The following is a 17,984-nucleotide window of genomic DNA, read 5'->3' as shown; positions in this document are numbered from 1 at the left end:
TCCAGCTCATATTGACAGGGATGCTATGGTGAGCTTGTTCAGACAAACTTGGTTCAATCCTAAATTCAGATGGAAGGCTAAAGCACTGAGTCACGGGTGTGTTGTGTGGCAACAGAAAAATGTTGGAAAGAGAACTGCAGTTACACTAAGTCACATAGAAAGTCAGGAGGATCTTTTAACAGGATACAGATGGATTTCATCAAGATGGCTGTATGCCATGGATTGAGGCATGTTTTAGTTGTTGTATGCATCTTTTTCTGTTGGGTTAAAGCATACCCAACTAGACAAAATGATAACCTTACTGTAGCCAAACTGCTTTTCAGGGAACTCGCCCGCAGATTTTCTTTCCTACTTCTTTGGAATCAGATCGAGGAACTCATTTCAGTAATGAGTTCCTGAAATTGTTGTGTGCAGTATTGCAAATAGAGCAGCGATTGCACTGTAGTAACAGACCTGAGGCTTCAGCAGGTTGTTGAGCAGGTTGTTGAGCAGGTGAACGGCACGCTGAAATGCAGACTGGCATAAGTGTGTGCTTCACCATCTTTGAAACGGCCGGATGCTTTACCTCTTGTGTTGATGAGTCTTAGGAGTGTATCTGAACTGTCCCCCCACAAATATAAGCAAACCATCCAATCAGTAAGATGATTTTGTATTCATTGGCTTGTTTTGAGGCAAGCATATTTAGCATGAAACCACTACAGGCGTTCTCTGTAGCAGTACAGGCAAACTCCAAATCAAGAGCGTGGAGACCACAGAGAAAAAAAGGCTCCCAGTGAGACACTTTGATTCTACTCCGCACTATATAATATAGCATATGAATAAACTGGGGTTATAAATAATAATCTTGTTGGTCCCACAAACACTTTCAAAGTTTAGATGAACATGCAAGTGGAATTAAGGTGATGGCTGCAATTCTACAGTAGCACTCAGGAAATTCTAAACTAAGCCTTGAGGAGACTTCTAAACCAGAGGCGATGAAGAAGCATGTACAAAATAATTTGGCAAAAGCTTTCTTTATTAATCAATAGGGTCTCTTATGGAGCTTACAATCTTGAATATAAAAGGGTTTGGACGCTGCCAAAGAAGAGGGGAAATCCTCAAATAAAATATATAGTAAATTATCATTATTGTCCTTAGTAACAGTCTTGTATTGGTATAAGATCTACGCAGTACTTCAAACACAGGACTTGCTCCTGAAAACAAGTCATTTCATGGAAAAAATGTTGGGTGACTAAGAAGAGTTTCCCTTCATTCAGAAATATTTCCAGACATTTTTCAGCCATTTCTGTAAGAGGATCAGGAACACTTAATTGTTTTTCAGAAAGAATTATCAATACTCAAGATATTGATAAATCTGGAATGTGAGAATACCATGGTAGTCTGCATCAGATCTTAAGGGTGCCATAAAAATCCATAACAAATGGGGAAATCTGAGTTAACAAGCCTGGTTCCGCTTGTAATTAGGCGGTTTGGGTTGTTTCTCGTACTAAGGGCCTGATTTAGAGTTTGGCAGATGGTGTTACTCCATCACAAACATAATGGATATTCTGTCCGCTGTATTACACTTCCATTATACCCTTTGGAAAATGTAATACGGCGGACAGGATATCCGTCACATTTGTGACAAAGTAACTAGTCCGCCAAACTCTAAATCAAGGCCTAAATTTTCACCAGCTTTCAGTCAGTGAAATCGAGTGAGAAGCCCAGTATGCACTATATTCTCGCATCTATTGCAATGCAGGAATGATGGACAGTAGTCTTCCCATGCAATTGATCTGGACAGAAATACTGTAAAAGCTTCAGCCAGCGTACTGCACACCTCAAAGCCATTAACATGATCAGCTCCAGCAGGTCTCATCAAGATTTTTTGTTGCCTCTCTTCCAGTGTGCTTGTAGATGTCAGATCAACGGCCAGAAATCGGTGGCTAAACACATGGGATCGGACAGAGGGGAAATATATTGACACTGACAGTCCTGTATGGTCCTGTATGGTTAGCAAACTAGTAGCACACACTGGACAGTGATGACAAATACATAAATTTCCTAAAAATGTAAATCAATAACCTTAAAATATCTACAACAATGTTGCAAGTGAGAGAGTGGAAAGGAGCTCCCATCAATTACCAGTCTATCAATATATGATGGCTCTATTTGTTTAAGCTAGTTGAAAGCTTTTATTAATAATAAATTAAACTAGTTCTTACCCTTGCTACTGCACCAGAGATGAAAAGCGTTGGTTTAGGTGGGCTAAAAATAAAAAAAAGGAGGTTAGTCTCTCGAAGAATATTTGCTTTGTATAGTGCATACTGGAAAACTAAATATCTTTGATGCATAAAACTTTAGTGTACATTTGTTTTTATTTTCCCATATTCCAGTTATAGCTTCGCTTCAACTTTGGATCCTCTTAATCAAAGGCATATATTTCAGGTTTGGAAATTGAGTGATTTGTCCCAACACTACACAGCAGCACAGTTGGTAGATGCAGTGTGCCTGTGACATGTATTAATGATTGCACAAGTCTAATTGAACTACTACCTTTTCCCAGGACATCTTGCTAAGCGAGAATATTCATGATAGGCGTTACTCTTATGATTGTCGAAAAAGTTGCCATCAACAAATAAACATAAAATCAGAATCTTAACATTTTACTCAGCGTACTTTTCATGTTGACATTAAACATTATGTTTAATCTAAAGATTATTAAACATAGGGTCAGGAGCAACGCAAATAATCCATTCCATGCAGTCATAGTACGTTCTGTCCTCATTTGTCTTCTTCCATTAAGTAAACTGAACACATTAGGATGTTTAAGAAATAGGAGAACAACTTGTCTGACTGGATTACTTGTAGGGTGCACATGTACCTGCAAGGTTTCATGGAGCTAAAAGGGCATTGCATTAACTGAGGAGGAGCAGAGACCGTAGGTACACTAACAAAACAAAGTCTTCAAAAGGCCCTCAGAAACCTCGAATGATCACTCAGAATCAGAGATTGATTATTTCAAAGACTGCACTGAGGAAGGGAAAGAGCACCCTCCTCTTCAGTGCTTCGTGATACAAGGAATATTCAGTGGATACAAAGTTTCAGAGTGAATAGCTGTAAGAATTGAGCATGTTACACACAGTTCCTTTTTCCAGCTCCCTCAGCCTTGAACGTTTTTGATATCGCCTTCCCAGAGTTAATGAAGAAAAGTCAAAACTGTATTAAAGAATTTTGGGAAGAAAGATCCTCTGCATGGTAATGGAAGGCTAATGCCTTCACCAGGAGCTAAGCAACACAAGCGTGGCTGTAGAAGCATACCAAGTAGTGATCTGTAGACGTAAACAGGTAATTTTTAACCTTTATCATTAGAGTAAGGATTACCAACTCACTTTTTTTTAAAAGTTCCGCTGCTTTGTACTTTACTCACTCTTGGCCTACATCGTTTTTTTGTCAAGTGCTGTGCAGCACATGAGAGGTGCATCTGCGCTGGGTGTATCTGTGCCTGAGAAAGGTACAACACAGGGATAATGTGTTACTAAGCAGTGCGTGCATGGTGAGTGTATGCACTGGGTGTATGTGTGCCTATAAGCGCACAGTACATGAAGGATGTAGTACTGTGCATGCAGAGTGCATGCACTGGATGTATGTATGCCTATGAGTGCTACACTACATAAAGGATACAATCATGTGCCGTGTTTGTAGGTTGTATACATGCACTGCTTGTATGTCTGGCTGTAGATGGTACAATTCATTAAGGGCCCTGGATTCCATTTTGAGAGACCAAGGCCTGCATGGCAAAACATGGAGAGGATGAAGAGACAGTCCACCAGGCAGATTTGTGTATTGCTGCATCCATGTATGCTGGTTGGTACACATACGGGAGTGTGAAGAGCCAGGCTTCTTCTGTAGATTTCACAGGGTGAAGGGGCCTGAGCACATCTCAGGAAGGGGATAGGGCTGAGAAGAGAAGAGAATCATAAACGGTAGAGCTGGGGGACCGGAGCTAACCATCTGATGCACACGTCACTTTGGCTGACATCCCGACGTGAACTCTAGTCACTAAGATGTGGGAATATTAGCCTTGGAGTTACTCCTGCTGTGACAGACTGCTTTTTAAAAGAAGAGAGAGCAGAGGAGTGGAGTGGGAACTTAAAAAAGGCAGACCCCCTCCCAACATATATCTTCAAAGACTCAGGCTCTAAATCACAGTTTGTGTCTGGAAATGGACTATAAGAAGAACTTGAGGCCCCCAAAATTGTCATCTGCCAAGCAGCCAGACATGCTGTGTGAGGAGGGTAAGCTTGAGACCTGCTACTTTCCCTGCTGGATGAGGGGACGTCACCCTTGGAATCCAAGGCAACCTGCCTTAGAGCCTGGAGCAGCAAATCCTGCCTGCATACCAATACCAGTGTGGGGTTTGAGGAAGAGGAGAGAGTTGGAGGGTGAGAGGCCCACTAGTGGTCTCTTGATACTCCATCTGCAAGCGGGGCATACCCTAGTTTCACCAATAGTCAATGGGGAATAACTACTAAAAACAATGCAAGGAGTGAGTGGGACAGGTAATCGGCAAAGAAACACTAGAGACCCAACCTCACAGGGGTGTCGGTGGTGCTATGTAATTTCTTATTTCTCCTTTGTGTAGGTAGCAGTAGTAAATAAAATACTGGACAATGATTTGTTGCTCCTGCTGCATGCATGTGTTCACTCTCCACTATACAAAACCCTGAGGGAGCCTTGGACTGGTTGGACGGGGTACATGGACCAGAATCCAAAGTAAGTCAGGCCCCAGGACATCGGGAGTAAAAGGCTTCAACCCCCATGGTTGGACCCAGTAGCCCTGTGGCCCTCTGAACAGGGTTCTGACAAACACACAGAGGCAAGTATTATGCTTCTCTTAACCTGCTTTATTTCAATAGCACCAGTCAATCACAACCCAAAAAACAATGTGTCCCATAAGGCTTGGCAAGGCTTGGTCAATGAGAGAGCACTGGCAGATGTAAACAGTACTAAAAAGCACATGCCCTTTACTTATTAGGCTATGCTGGGTATGTAGTTAAACTACCTAGTGAAATCGGGTAAAAACAACAGTACAACTCTGTTCTATATGGACTATTATATTTTGTATTCTATACACAGTATTCACAAAGATTAATTAATGCTCTGAGGATGACCTCTATAGGATTATTATTTCTCATGTGAAGGAGGTTGAAACAAGACTGTGGCATTAGAAGGGTGTGTGATCCATACAAGACATTTCCCCAATATTTAAAGTAAAGGCACATTACTTATATGAACTCTCTTGGGACCATCGGAATGCAAACACCCTCCTCTAAGACATCATTTGTAAAGCAAACCCTAATAAGGGCTAAACAACTATCTATACTAACTAATGGGACGCTGTGATCTCAAGTTTGTAAGTTATTTACTTTGCTTTTTGTGCAACTCATTTTGTGTCTTACATGAATCTTGATTTATGGCAACTGGGGTGTCTTTCTATTCTGTTTTGAGGCAAAAAACCTAGCACACTCTCAAACCGTTTCTAGCGGCGTCAGCAATGGTTCAGTGGCACTATATGATTGCTTTGCTACAAAGAAAAGCACTCTCAATCTTCCAGTATTGCTTAGCGATTTGCACTTCATTATAGATGACGTTGTTTCTGAAGCTTACCGTTTTTGGACTGTACAATTTGTTTTTAATTTTTTTTGTTTAAGTTAAGTGTGATAATACCAGGAGCTGCTGCTGTGGTGATGGTAGAACATGAGTGGGAGTATTATGGGATCAAACCTCTTGCTCACCGGCTAGATCAGACACCCCGCCTCTCGTTGCTGTTGGCTGCCGCTGTCAGGGACCCTTTTAACTGTTGCTTGGTACTGTCAACCTTGCTTAGCGTTTATTTTATTTCTTGCACTTGTTGTTTCTATGCTGTGCAATATTTGAAGACTTAAGGAACTGCAACTGCTGACAACAGATGCTAAAATAAGAGTATAGCGGATTCCAATTATGGGGGACCCCGTTTTCATCAGAACCTGGGCTTCCTAAAGTATGTTTCAAGAATGCTTGTCACAATTCATTTTACACATAACATTGAAAATTCAAACCCTTTTCTTCACAAAACACATAAGAATATAAAATAATACACTTTACGACATCATATAAATACTGATCCAGTTCGCAGTATTACTTCAGAAGGTGCTCTGTGTGGAGTACAAAAGTGAGTCGTGCAATGCACACAAAAAAAAATGCATGAAAGATCAAATAAATGGGAAAACAATTCTCAATCTTTTCACAGGACTTGCCTGGCCATGGTAAAATTCATAAAAGTCAATTTTGCTGGAACTCTCTGCTGGTCTACAAAGTTCCATCTCCAAGTGGTGGTTAGACACAGGCACGTTTTAAGATTCCAGTGAAGTTTTGACCCGCCATGTAGGAGTGAACATTGTACGTCACAATGGAGTGTTCATAAGGACAACTGATATGAACACCCGTATAAGAATGCATAATTGAAAACTTCTATGTGTGCAAAAGACAAACCTTCAGTTATGGAAGAAGGGGAAAGACTCAGAGGTTTCTACATTTTAAAATCCCTGTGTATACATCAGAGGGATAACCTAAACAATAAGGATAAAATAAAATAAATAAAATCTTTCTCAAAAGGGGATTCCATGATAGATGCTGGTATGTAGTGATCTCAATAAGAAAATAGAAGGAACAACTCATTTTGTCTTCTGATGCCACAAAACTGCTTGTTTTTCTGTACTTGTGTAAACAGCAGTGCAATGCCCATCAAGGAAGATGTGTGTGAACAAAATCTTTCATTGCAATATCGCAGCTAAGATAAGGGCTAAAATGTTAAGGAAACCCTAGATTACTACAGAACTCAATAAAAAAGGAACACTGCATGTTTGGGAAATCAAGAGGCTGCATCCCTTCAGGTCAGAGACAGTATTAGCTCTTCATTCACCAGTGTCTATCAAGTGTGCTGCGTTGGCACTGTATAAAGAAGGAGAGAGTGGCATCTCCATGCCAGTTTGTATGTGGAGGAGGGGCAAAATCCCTACCAATATGGCGGATGCAAAGTGTGCGTCCTAGTCAAAGGTCTGGAAATCTTATAGATGTTGAGGGGCAATAAGATTTTCTCGAGACCCAAACCATAAATGGAAACCTTAAGAACAACTTAAGTGGGTGTCCCAGGCGGTTGAAGAGGCTAATTGCAAGGATCAATAGAAACGGTTGCAATTTTGTATCACCCAGATTATATTCTGTCAATTCACTTGCATCGATAACCATTCAACAAACGATGTTATCAAGTATACAAAAGTACAGTGCAATCACAACAGCAGAATTGATTAAAATACAATGACACATGATTAAAGATTGCAACTTGTTTGTTAATGTCATCAAATATTATCCATGTTAAGGGAATATCTTAAATTGATAAACACAATTTAGGAGCACTAGGTGTTTGAAAGGCTATTTAAAGATGTAAACTGAGATGGCTACTCTACTTTATGGATCTACTAGTTTGCATTACTAACTAAAGGGAAGAACAGTGAGAGGATATACAACACAAGATGAAGTTCCACAGAGGCCCAGAATAGGTTTAGAACACATGGACACATAATTTAGCTACTGAAGATTGCATCGTGTTGGTTAATTTACTGAAATTCGTTCAACCCGTCTTGCACTCTCTCAGCTTCAATATTGCAATAATGTCACCATCTCAGGGTTTTTGTACAATCTTTTCCAATACACGCCATCTTAAATGATCAGCCTTATGATTGGTGCTAGAGAAATGTTACACCAATGGTACTACTTGAGTTTTACATCTGATGCGCCTACAGTGGCTATTACTTTTTGCGTGGCTTGGCCTACCTCACAAGGGCATTTGATGACATACATTACATCAGTGCTATTACAATGTCTGTGTTTTAATAGGGTGAATTTTGTTTTCCATGTTGGAAATCTTAGATCTCTTGGGCCATGTCACAGACCTTACATCATCCACAATTATGGCGGCCTTCAACGGATGGCAAATTCCAGTGTGCATGCCGGCTAATGGATACTGGTGATGGTAACAGGATTCGTACAACATATTCTATGGTTTTTTCCTTTTTTTAATGCAAACAAGAGTTTATCAGGTCTCTCAACTTCATCTCAGATCAAAATCCAGTGCTTATTGATTACTTTCTTGATGTCATTGCTACATGAGCAATAAGCTGTGACATATTTCAGTCTATCGTTCTTTGTGTTGCTGCCCTCTTTGGGTTCCAAAATACTATCTCTTGGGTAATACCAAGCTTGCTTTCTTGCCCATTTTAGGAGTCTCTTCGGGTATCCACAATCAAGTGAATTTCAAACCAATTTATTGGATTCTGAGAAATAGCCTAACCTCTGGGCACAATTACACCTGATCCTGAGGAACTGGCCATAAGGTAAAGAAATCCAAAGGCCCCAGTGATGATGACTACAGTACGTCAGCTATGTATTGCGTTCTGTTGGTTTCCTAAAGTAATGTGGTATACAAATGACCCTATGAAACCTTTCTTGTTTTTTTTAAACATGTTTTTAAAATATTCTTTATTGATTTACGGAGTACATCAGTAAGAAAACCTGAAACAAGTGGCTCATAAACATATGCCAAATAATAACTATTTGGCTGGAGGTACAGATCTACATTCACAATGCAAAAATATACAACACAGATTTTGCAATAGCTAGTACCATGAGCCCATGTATAATCGTTATGAAGTACAATGAGCATATGAGAGTATTGGGTTCAATCAGAGATGGACCTGGAGGAGTTACCAGTCTCATCGCCTGTGGCCGTGTCTTAGCCTAAAGAGTCCAGAAAGGCAGATAGCCACGTGTCCCATGTACTAAGAGCCTCACCTAGTTTATTTTCGGTTCTACATTTTTTTCCAACCTCACCTCCTCTGCTACCGCTCATTCAGCCACATTGTCTTCCAAGAGTTGCAGGTCTGGGCCGATCATACCCATCCAAGCGATTGCAATGCAGCGCTGAGCAAGAAAAACGTAAATGCAAGAAGTTAAAAGCCATTTTCTGTCCCTTTTTGGCAGATATTCCCCAGGAGGCATGTAATAGGGTCTGCTGGCAGGGGATTGGGACTACTGCTTCTAATCTATTCATCATCCACTCCCAGAAGACATGCTCTAAGGGGCAGTGCTGTGCAAGAAGGACGCTAATGGGTAAGCACAAAGGGGCATCACTGGGACCTGGAAGTTTCCAACCTATACAGCATGGATGGTGTCACAAATGTACGGTGCAAAGAATGAAAATGTGTTTCAATTTGGTGTTACTAGAAACGGACTATACCAGCCAAGATATGCAGGTCAACTGCAAGTCATCAAGCTCCAGCTCCAGCCCCAGCGCTGCACTTCAAGCTGCCCTAGTAGGGGGAGGACCTGCCCTCAATATGCCAGCACAACCTTGAAAAAAAATGCCTGTTGCCCTCGCCCAATTCCAGCATGGCCCTGAAGGAGTGAGAAGTAGGAGGGGCCACTGGGAAGGAGGTCCAGATATCCCTGATAACAGCAGAGAGGCTAGCATATTGAAGGAAGCATTCCGGGCCCAAAGTAAAAGGTTTTTTGCTGCCTCAAATGTTATAAATTCTTTATTATGAAAGAGATCCCCTAATGTGACACAGCCCCTTCCCTCTACTAGGTCATGTTGACTGAGCTCATCAGTGTCCGAAATGCTGGTAGATCCCAAAAAGTAAATTCCCTGGCAAATGGGCCCTTTTCAGCACCAATTTAACTGGTTGTTCCCACAGCTGTGCAATGTGTCTCACCAGATAAGGCTCTGAACCCTCCCCACCTACCCCCCCCCCAATCAGATCTGAAGCAGTGAGATGGCACTGGAGCCATCTTGGAGCAATTTACTCTTCCAATTTCTACTGCTGCAAGACAGTGTGCTGCATGTTGTAACTGTGAGGCCAGGTAATACTGTTCCAAGCCAGGGACCACAAACCCCCATTCCATCCAGAGGTGAAACAGGATGTCTCTGGCATCTTGGGAACGGCCCCTGCCATGTTAGAGAGGACAGCAGTTTGTTCAGTTGTCAATATATGGCCGAGGGGACACTGTCGAAGGAATGCTTGATTCAGTAAAGGACGGCACAAGAGGAGGATCATTCTGGAAATGACTACGTGTCTCCTAAGTGTATGGATGAGGGAAGGCTTTCCATGACTCTAACAATGTTGAGTTGTAATAGTTTCTGGGAGGCGTGCACCACCCTGGTGCCCAAATAGTGAAGGGGAGGACCTGCAAAGCCGAAGGGTTCCAGGACCGCAGCACACCCAATGGGAAGTTCAATGGTTTCCAAAAATGAATCAGATGCCCCAAGACCTCCCGAACCTGTTCAAGACGTCAAACAACCGAGAAAGCAAGTATCTTGGAGAGGATTAATTAAATAGGACTCAGGAACAAAACCGAGGACTGAGCCCACTGGCACTCAGTACCTGCATAAAGTATGGCCATTCCACTGTGTCGAAGACCTTTGCAATATCTATCAAAATAATGGCCAGTTCATCCTCCCTCTCATCCACACCATGCAAGACGTAGGCCAGTCGCCTAAGATTCATGGTGGTCTTACGACCAGGAATAAAGCCACATTGATTCTCGTGCACCAATTGGGGACTGATGAGACACAGCCGAAGAGCAAGGGCTTTGCTAACGATTTTGGTGTCAATATTATTCATAGACAAAGGTCTGTAGGAAGAGGGATTCAAGGCGTCTGACCCCGGTTTGAGCATCATGGTGATATAACACTTCTGCATGGACTTCAGCAGGAGTCAGGAGCCACTGGCTTCCTGGTACACTTCTAGTAGGTGTTGATTGAGGGATGGAGAAAAACAATCTGATAGAATTCTGCAGGAAGGCCATTTCTTCCTGGTGTCTTGGATCAGGGGAGGTACCAAAGCAACCCCTCGGATCTCCTCCAGGGTAAGATCAGCCTTTAAGTCTGTGACGCCTCGGCATCTAATCGAGGGAGGGGCACAAGATTCAGGAACGCAGTAACGCTATCTGGGGCCAGCGGATTAGGGCTAGCGGATTAGGGCTTTAATAAACGCATTCTAAATGAGCCCTGAAGGCTTCAAGAATATCCCACTGGGTGTGCTCATCCCTGCCTGCAGAGTCCCTAAGATGAAGTGCCTGGGTGCCAGGAATCTCCTTCCTAAGAAGGCAGGTGAAAAGGCGTTCTGAAGTGTCACACTCTATAGAGGAGCTGGCAATAGCATTTACGAGTATATTCCTGGAGCCTATCCCTTACCTCCTTGGCATGTCGCTGGGCCGCTAATTTAGGTTCATAAGCACTGTCCTGCAACAGGTACTGTAAGAGCACCAATTCTCCTTCCCCCGCAGGAGCTCAGACAGCAGCATGTGCCTCACCCCCACAAGAGAGCACCACGCAGCGCCCCCAGATCACTGCCTTTATCGCCTCCCCTTCTGTCACCCTGTGTAGTTTGGGTGACCAGCTGATCTCAAAATGGTCTGCGAGTACCTCTGCAAAGATCTTCTACCCCTCAACATCCTCAAGAATCTCAGGGGCAAGTCTCTATCCAAAAACTGAACGGGGTGCATTTCCCCAAGTAATCTTGCAGAGCACTGGAGGATTATCAGAAAGACACCAAGACAGGTGGACCACAGATCGCACCCTCCCCTCCAGGGATTCCAAGACCAGTGTACGATCCAGTTGACTATGGGTATTGTGGGTGGGGGAATAACAAGTAAACTCCCTCACGTCAGGCTGGGTGGCCCTCCACATATCAGAAAGTCCCAGATTAGCCTGGGTTTAGTGGTCAGTTAAGGTGGGTGTCTATCCAGACGTTCATCCAGGACACAGTTAAAATCCCCCGTCCAAAGGGCCAATCCCTCCAATGCCAGGGTGACACCCTCCTGAATCTTAGGAAAGAATTGTGTTATCACTGTAAGGTACATAGGTGTTCAGGATGACTATATCAAACCCCACCTAGATTCGCCTGGAGGATGAAGACACATCCTTCCACATCAGCCTACATGTAGGTAAGGTCAAAAGGAACCCCCGGCCCCCATCTTTTAGTGTAAGTGCCCAAATCCCTCACATTCCATGAAATATATTTGTAGATGCCATGGCTAGCCATAATAAAGGTAATTGTGAGCGCGAATCAAGATGTAACCCCACCCACCAAATATAGGCATTAACTTAAGAAACAACTAAAGAAAACTGTTATAAATGTCCCACCCCAGACATGTATACCAAAACGACAAATGCATACTTGTCCTATCAAGCCAAAGTGCCAAGACTTGCACTGCTACACTTAAAATCCCCAACAGTCACTGAGTATCACCTTTAAGAAAGAAAAGAAGATCAAGAAGAGAAAGAGAAAGAGGTAGGGAGGAATGAATGCTCTACCACCCCCCCAGAGGACCCAGCAATGTCAAATGAGCAAACCATATTAATACAATCTCATCTGCCCATTCAATAAATGAAATGCAGCCTACCCCCAACGAGAAGGGCCAGAGAGCAAATTTGTCACCAGTTTCTTTCCTGAAATAATCACCCCCGATGGCCAAGATGCAGGACCAACAAGCAAGAGAACATTGAGAACAAGAATGGCTCCCCAATCAGGATGTTGGTGTCTGTCTGGCACCACACCAGTAGTCTGAGTGAGATGCCAGGGCACCCCCATCAGAGGGGGCTGCGGTTGTCAAAGTTTCAGGGACCAAGGAGTGTTCTTCTGTGACAGACTCAACAGTATCATCCTCCCTCACCACAAAATGGCCACGTTCTCAGGTTCAGATGCAGGAGTAGTGAAAGTGCACGAACCATTTATAGTATGAACAATCAGTGACCTAAATTGAATTTACAAAAACCCAACCTACTTTTAAAATGTTAGTTTTTGAAAAAATATTTTGTGAAATAAATACAATATTTCAACATTTGTGTATTTAAGGAATTATTGTTTCTACATTTTTTGTTCATGGCTTAGTGGTTTAAATTATAAAAAATGCTAAGGTCATGGCCCTCAGCTTACAGTAACTAAACAGTGGGGGTCTGCAGATTCTATTAATTATTCAGTGGAAGTCCCTGGCTTCCAATAAGGATTAGGTGGAGGTCGACAGAAGTGAAACGGGTAAGAGCCATGGGTATGAGATGATATGCCCGTGGTAACTAACAACTGATCTATGGGTGTGAAAGGGCAATCTTCAATTTGCTTGATTATATCCATGGTTTCACGTTTAGGCATGAGTATTGTTCATTAATGGGTAATCGCAAATGGCCTAATGAATATGGCAACGTATTTACATAAATATAGAGGTTCCAGGGCTGATCCACATCAAGGCACAATGGGACGACCAGGTGGTTTGTCCAACCTATTGAGTATCTTAGGGAGAGTGTATATAGTTGGCATTCTATGATGCTTATTATTAAGGTATTCACACACATGATCATTTAAATAGCCTTCGGCAATCCCTTCTCAGTTTAGCATAATGATCCAGCGCATATATGTGCGATATACTCTCTCTTTGTAGTTGTCCACACTCTGAACCAATGTAGCACCCTCTTTTCAGTTGGTATTATTAATTTCTTATGATTTTTCTTGAGTTCAGCCAGGCTAAAACTCTCTCTGGTTGTACTAATTATAAACTATCAAACACTCGGTTAGCACCCCTGATAATAACTTGTTCAGATGCCAGGATTTTATGCTAAATGCAATGTTCTGGTGGAATGAAGGTAGAAGATGAACTAAGACCTATGGCAAAATCCTTGGCTTGGTGGGTAACTTTACTAAAAAAGCCTGACTTTTCTGTAAAAACAGATGGAGTTTCATTTTAATGTTGAACATATTAGGTATTGTAATGGGAACCAAAAAAGTGTCTTTGGACAGGATTTCCAGTTCAATTTTGGTCAAGACATGGCTGGACAGACTGATCACAGAGGTACAGTGTGGAAATACTGGTTGTGCTTGTGATTCTACAACCTGATGTCTTGCCTAAATTTCTCCATGTGTCTCCTGTGGGTAGTATCTTCCTGTTCTCTTTCCTCTGCCCATGTATCTGACCCCGGTCTTGTCCCCTGCCCCTGATGGGTCTCTGTGTGCTGTACCCAAAAAAAAAAAAATCTTGAAATCCAGTCACAAAAAATTAATATTTTATCGCCTAATCAAAATTGGTGATAATCATTTCCAATGGAAAAGGGTACCCAAGGGACCTCTTCCCCTTTGTGGATCTTGACAAAACATTTTATTTACAAGCACGCACTGGTCCCTAGAATCACTCCCTGCTCCAAAAAAATGTTTATAAATGTATTCATTTTCTTTTTTTTAATGTATTCCATTTTCCTATTAGAAAAACAAGTTGCATTTCTTTAAATAAAAAAAAGATTACCTTATTTAAAAGTAATCACGGACATGGTAGTCTGCTGACCCCAGCAGGCTTCCGTGCCTGTGATTAACCAATGGTAGAGGGGGTCAATTTGGGGCTATGCATATTAATAAGGTATGTTGAATTAAGAACCAGTATGAATTGATATTCGGTGAACCAATGTATTCATACATCGGCTGGTTCACTAAACAGCAATGAATTCGGTAGAAGTCAGAGTGCAAGTTTCTCCAGCTTCTGCAAAATCCATTTCAATAGATTGCTAATATTAAATCACAAATAATGATTTGATGCAATTTACGATATAGGAATATTGGTACATCAGGTCCCTGGCTACCTGGCTAGTTTGCACCCTATGGTTTTTACACCACAATAACTTGAGTTCACAGTTGTTGAGGTCTTGTAGGCGAAAGCAACTCTCTTTAAAACCAAGGACTGAAGTAAAAAACAAGTTGTTTACCTTCAATAATTCCTTAGCAGGTAGAGACTATATCTAGTTGCAGATTCCTTACCTTTGAATTCTCTACAGGCATCAGACTGGATCTGGAAGATATTTCATGAGGAATATGCCTGGACACCAGTAGGTGGAGTCGATTGACTCTGAGTCCGTCATTGTCCGCACCAGAAGTAACATTGTGGTACCTATATAGCCTTCACTCAGGCATGCCTGCGTAAGTTTCTTTTTCGAAGCTTTCCATGCCTGAAGCACAGAGCCATGAAGAACACCGACCACTAATGTGTCAATACTAGGGCCCTAAAAGGGATCCGGGCCCTGTCCCCAGAAATCAGTTCGAAGAGCAAGGAGGATGGGTTGGTAAGAAATCTGAGCTAGTTATAGTCTCTACCAGAGCAGGCATTAAAGAAGGTAAGTAACTTGTTCATCTAATAGAGACTTCTAGCTGTATGTTCCTTACCTTTGAATAGCTACCCAAGCAATACTGTCCCCGGAGTTGGGTCTGTGAACCAATTTCAAAGGAGGAAGTCCTGCAGTACTGAACGGGCAAAGTGGCCATCCCTACAAACCTGACTGCCCAGGCAGTATGTTTAGGAAACATGTGCAGAGAGGCCAAGTTGTTGCCTGGAAAATGTCCAGGACCGGAACTCCGTGTGCTAACGCAGTGGTCGCAGCTTTAGCTCTGGTGGAATGAGCTCGCAACCCATCAGAAGGTTGTTTCATGGCCAGTGTGGAGATCTTGATGCAGAGTACGACCCAATGAGAAATGGTTCGCTTCACTACTGCCCCACCCGACCTTTCTACGCACCCACATAGCCCAGGAAGAGTTGGTCATCCACCCACGAGTCATGGATACGGTCAAGGTAGAACGACAATGCTCTTTTTGGGTCCAAGCGGTAGATTCTCTCCTTTTCCTTAGAAGGATTTGGGGGTGCGTAAAAAGTAGGCAGGGTGATTGAGTGGCCTATATGAAAGGGTGTGACCACTTTCTGTTCCAAAGAGGCCCTTGTGCGAAGCACCAGTTTGTGAGCATACATCGATAGGTGCTGCAGCTTAGATGACAAGGCCTGCAGCTCACTCACTCGACAGGCAGATGTAAATGCCACAAGGAAGGCGGTTTTCAGTGTGAGAAGCCTAATGGGACAACTGTGGAGAAGCTCAAAAGGAGCACACCTCAGAAAACTTAGAAATAAATTAAGGTCCCACTGGGGCATAATGAATAGGGAAATATGGAAGAGATGAGCAAGACCTTAGAAAAACCTACTGATCAGGCAACTGCAAGAAGGCAGAAATGGTAGGTAACTTGCCCTTAGAAGTGCCCAGAGCAGAGCCCTGCTGTGCAAGAGTAGAATAAACAGTAAGAATTCAAAAAGGGGGACAGAAAAGATATTAATAGATTTTTCTGCACACCATGCCACAAATTTCTTCCAACAGCTGGCATATACTGTTTTGATGGAGGGACGCCTGGCTGCCAATACGCAGTTATAGACTTTGAAGGAAGATCAGACGCTGCTAACTGCTACTGCTCAATCTCCAATACAGCGGAGGACAGGTTTGGGTGAAAAACCCTCTCCTGCTGCTGCAACAGAAGATCCTCCCAAAGGGGCAGCCTGATCAGAGGATCTATGGCCATGCTCAGTAGCTCCGAATACCAGTCTCTCCGTGCTCAGTCTGTAGTCACAAGGATGACTTTGGCTGGTCACTCCATATCTTCTTGAGAACTCTGGACAGGAGTGGTATGGTTGCAAAGGCATACAGGAGGTCCAAGTTCTAACTGAGACAAAAAGAGTCTCAGAGCAAGCATGCTTTGGAAACTCCAGCTCACAAACCTGATGACATTGTGCATTCTCGGAAAAGGCGTGTAGATCTAACCAGGGTTCTCCCCACTGTTTAAAGAGACCTTGCGCCACCTCTGGGGGGAGACGCCATTCACAATCCTCTAGGCATCCTTGGCTGAGTTTGTCTGCTCTGGCGTTCAGAGTCTGCCAGGTGTTGTACCACTAGGAATATGCCCTGCTGTTCCAGCCGAGTCCAGAGACGCAGAGCCTCCTGACAAAGAGTTCACAACCCCACCCTGTTTGTTGCAGCACTGTTACCCATGAACATCTGCACTAGCCTTCCCTTGATGGAGGGAAGAAAAGCTTTCAATGCTGGTTGGATCACCTAGAGCTCCAGCAGGTTGATGCAGAGTCCGTATTCCGCCAGAGACCAGAGTAATCTGATCTCTACCGCTACCAGATGGCCGCCCACCCCAGGAGTGATGCATCTGTCACCACCGTCAGATCTAGTTGGGGAAAGGAGAGATGTCTGTCTCTGACCCAATCACGGTTGGTAGACACCACTGCAGATCTTTTGCAGTTCACTCCAAGATAAGGAGTATATTGGAGAGATTCCCCTGATGCGTCTAAGAGTGAGTCAGGTGTCACTTCAGCAAGTTTATAGTGAACCCCAGCGAATGCAGAAGGTTCATCATGGTCTGGAGTTTGGAAATAATGGCCTCAACCCACCCACCAGTCAGTTATCGAGCTAGGGAAGAACTGGAGTCCTTGATCTTTGCAGATGAGGTGCTGGTAAGGCCAAAGGGATGCACAACGAACTGTATGCGCTTGTGGCCTACTGTAAACTGCAGATAACATCTGTGGGCAGGCAGGACGGGAATGTGGAAATAAGCTCCCTGCAAGTCCAACACTACCATCCAGTCTCTTAGGTCCAGGGCAGCCACGGCCTGAGCCAACATGAGCATTCTTAACTTCTCCTTCTTGAGGAAAACATTCAGGGTTCGTAGATCTCAAACAGGGGAAAGATCTTTGTCCCTTTTGGAAACCAGAAAATAGCAGTAATAACAACCACAGTCTACTTATGGCAAAGGAACCCTCTCTATGGCTCCCGTGGCCAAGAGAGCTGCAACTTCCAAGCAGAGAAAACACAGATGATCCTCCGTCAGCCGGCTGTGAGATGGAGGCAGGGTTAGTCTCAAGGGGGAGGAAGTAGCCCTTTCCAACAATCTGCAAACCCACCTGTCTGATGTTATGGACTGCCAGTGGGGCAGGTGATGGCGCATCCTGCACCCAACTGGGTGTCCATGGTAGAAAAGGGGAGACTAGGAGGGTTTGGGGACTGCTGCAGTTTTGAAGGGGGTGGGGGCTGGCAGACTAACCAGACCGCT

The 17,984-nt window shown here is 43.3% G+C and overlaps 1 protein-coding gene across 1 annotated transcript in view; it reads right to left on the bottom strand.

Moving 5' to 3' along the window:
• Positions 1-17,984, bottom strand: part of DAP (death associated protein) — a 233,457-nt gene that overhangs the window by 95,440 nt on the left and 120,033 nt on the right. Inside the window, exon 3 of the mRNA XM_069219681.1 lies at positions 2,205-2,247. Coding sequence (XP_069075782.1) covers positions 2,205-2,247 — 43 coding nt within the window. The remainder of the gene's footprint in view (positions 1-2,204; positions 2,248-17,984) is intronic.

The sequence above is a fragment of the Pleurodeles waltl genome, chromosome 2_2 (genome assembly GCF_031143425.1).
Source record: "Pleurodeles waltl isolate 20211129_DDA chromosome 2_2, aPleWal1.hap1.20221129, whole genome shotgun sequence".
Classification (NCBI taxonomy): Eukaryota; Metazoa; Chordata; class Amphibia; order Caudata; family Salamandridae; genus Pleurodeles; species Pleurodeles waltl.
Note: the sequence above shows the minus strand (reverse complement) of the source record. Positions and strands in the feature narration are given on the sequence as shown.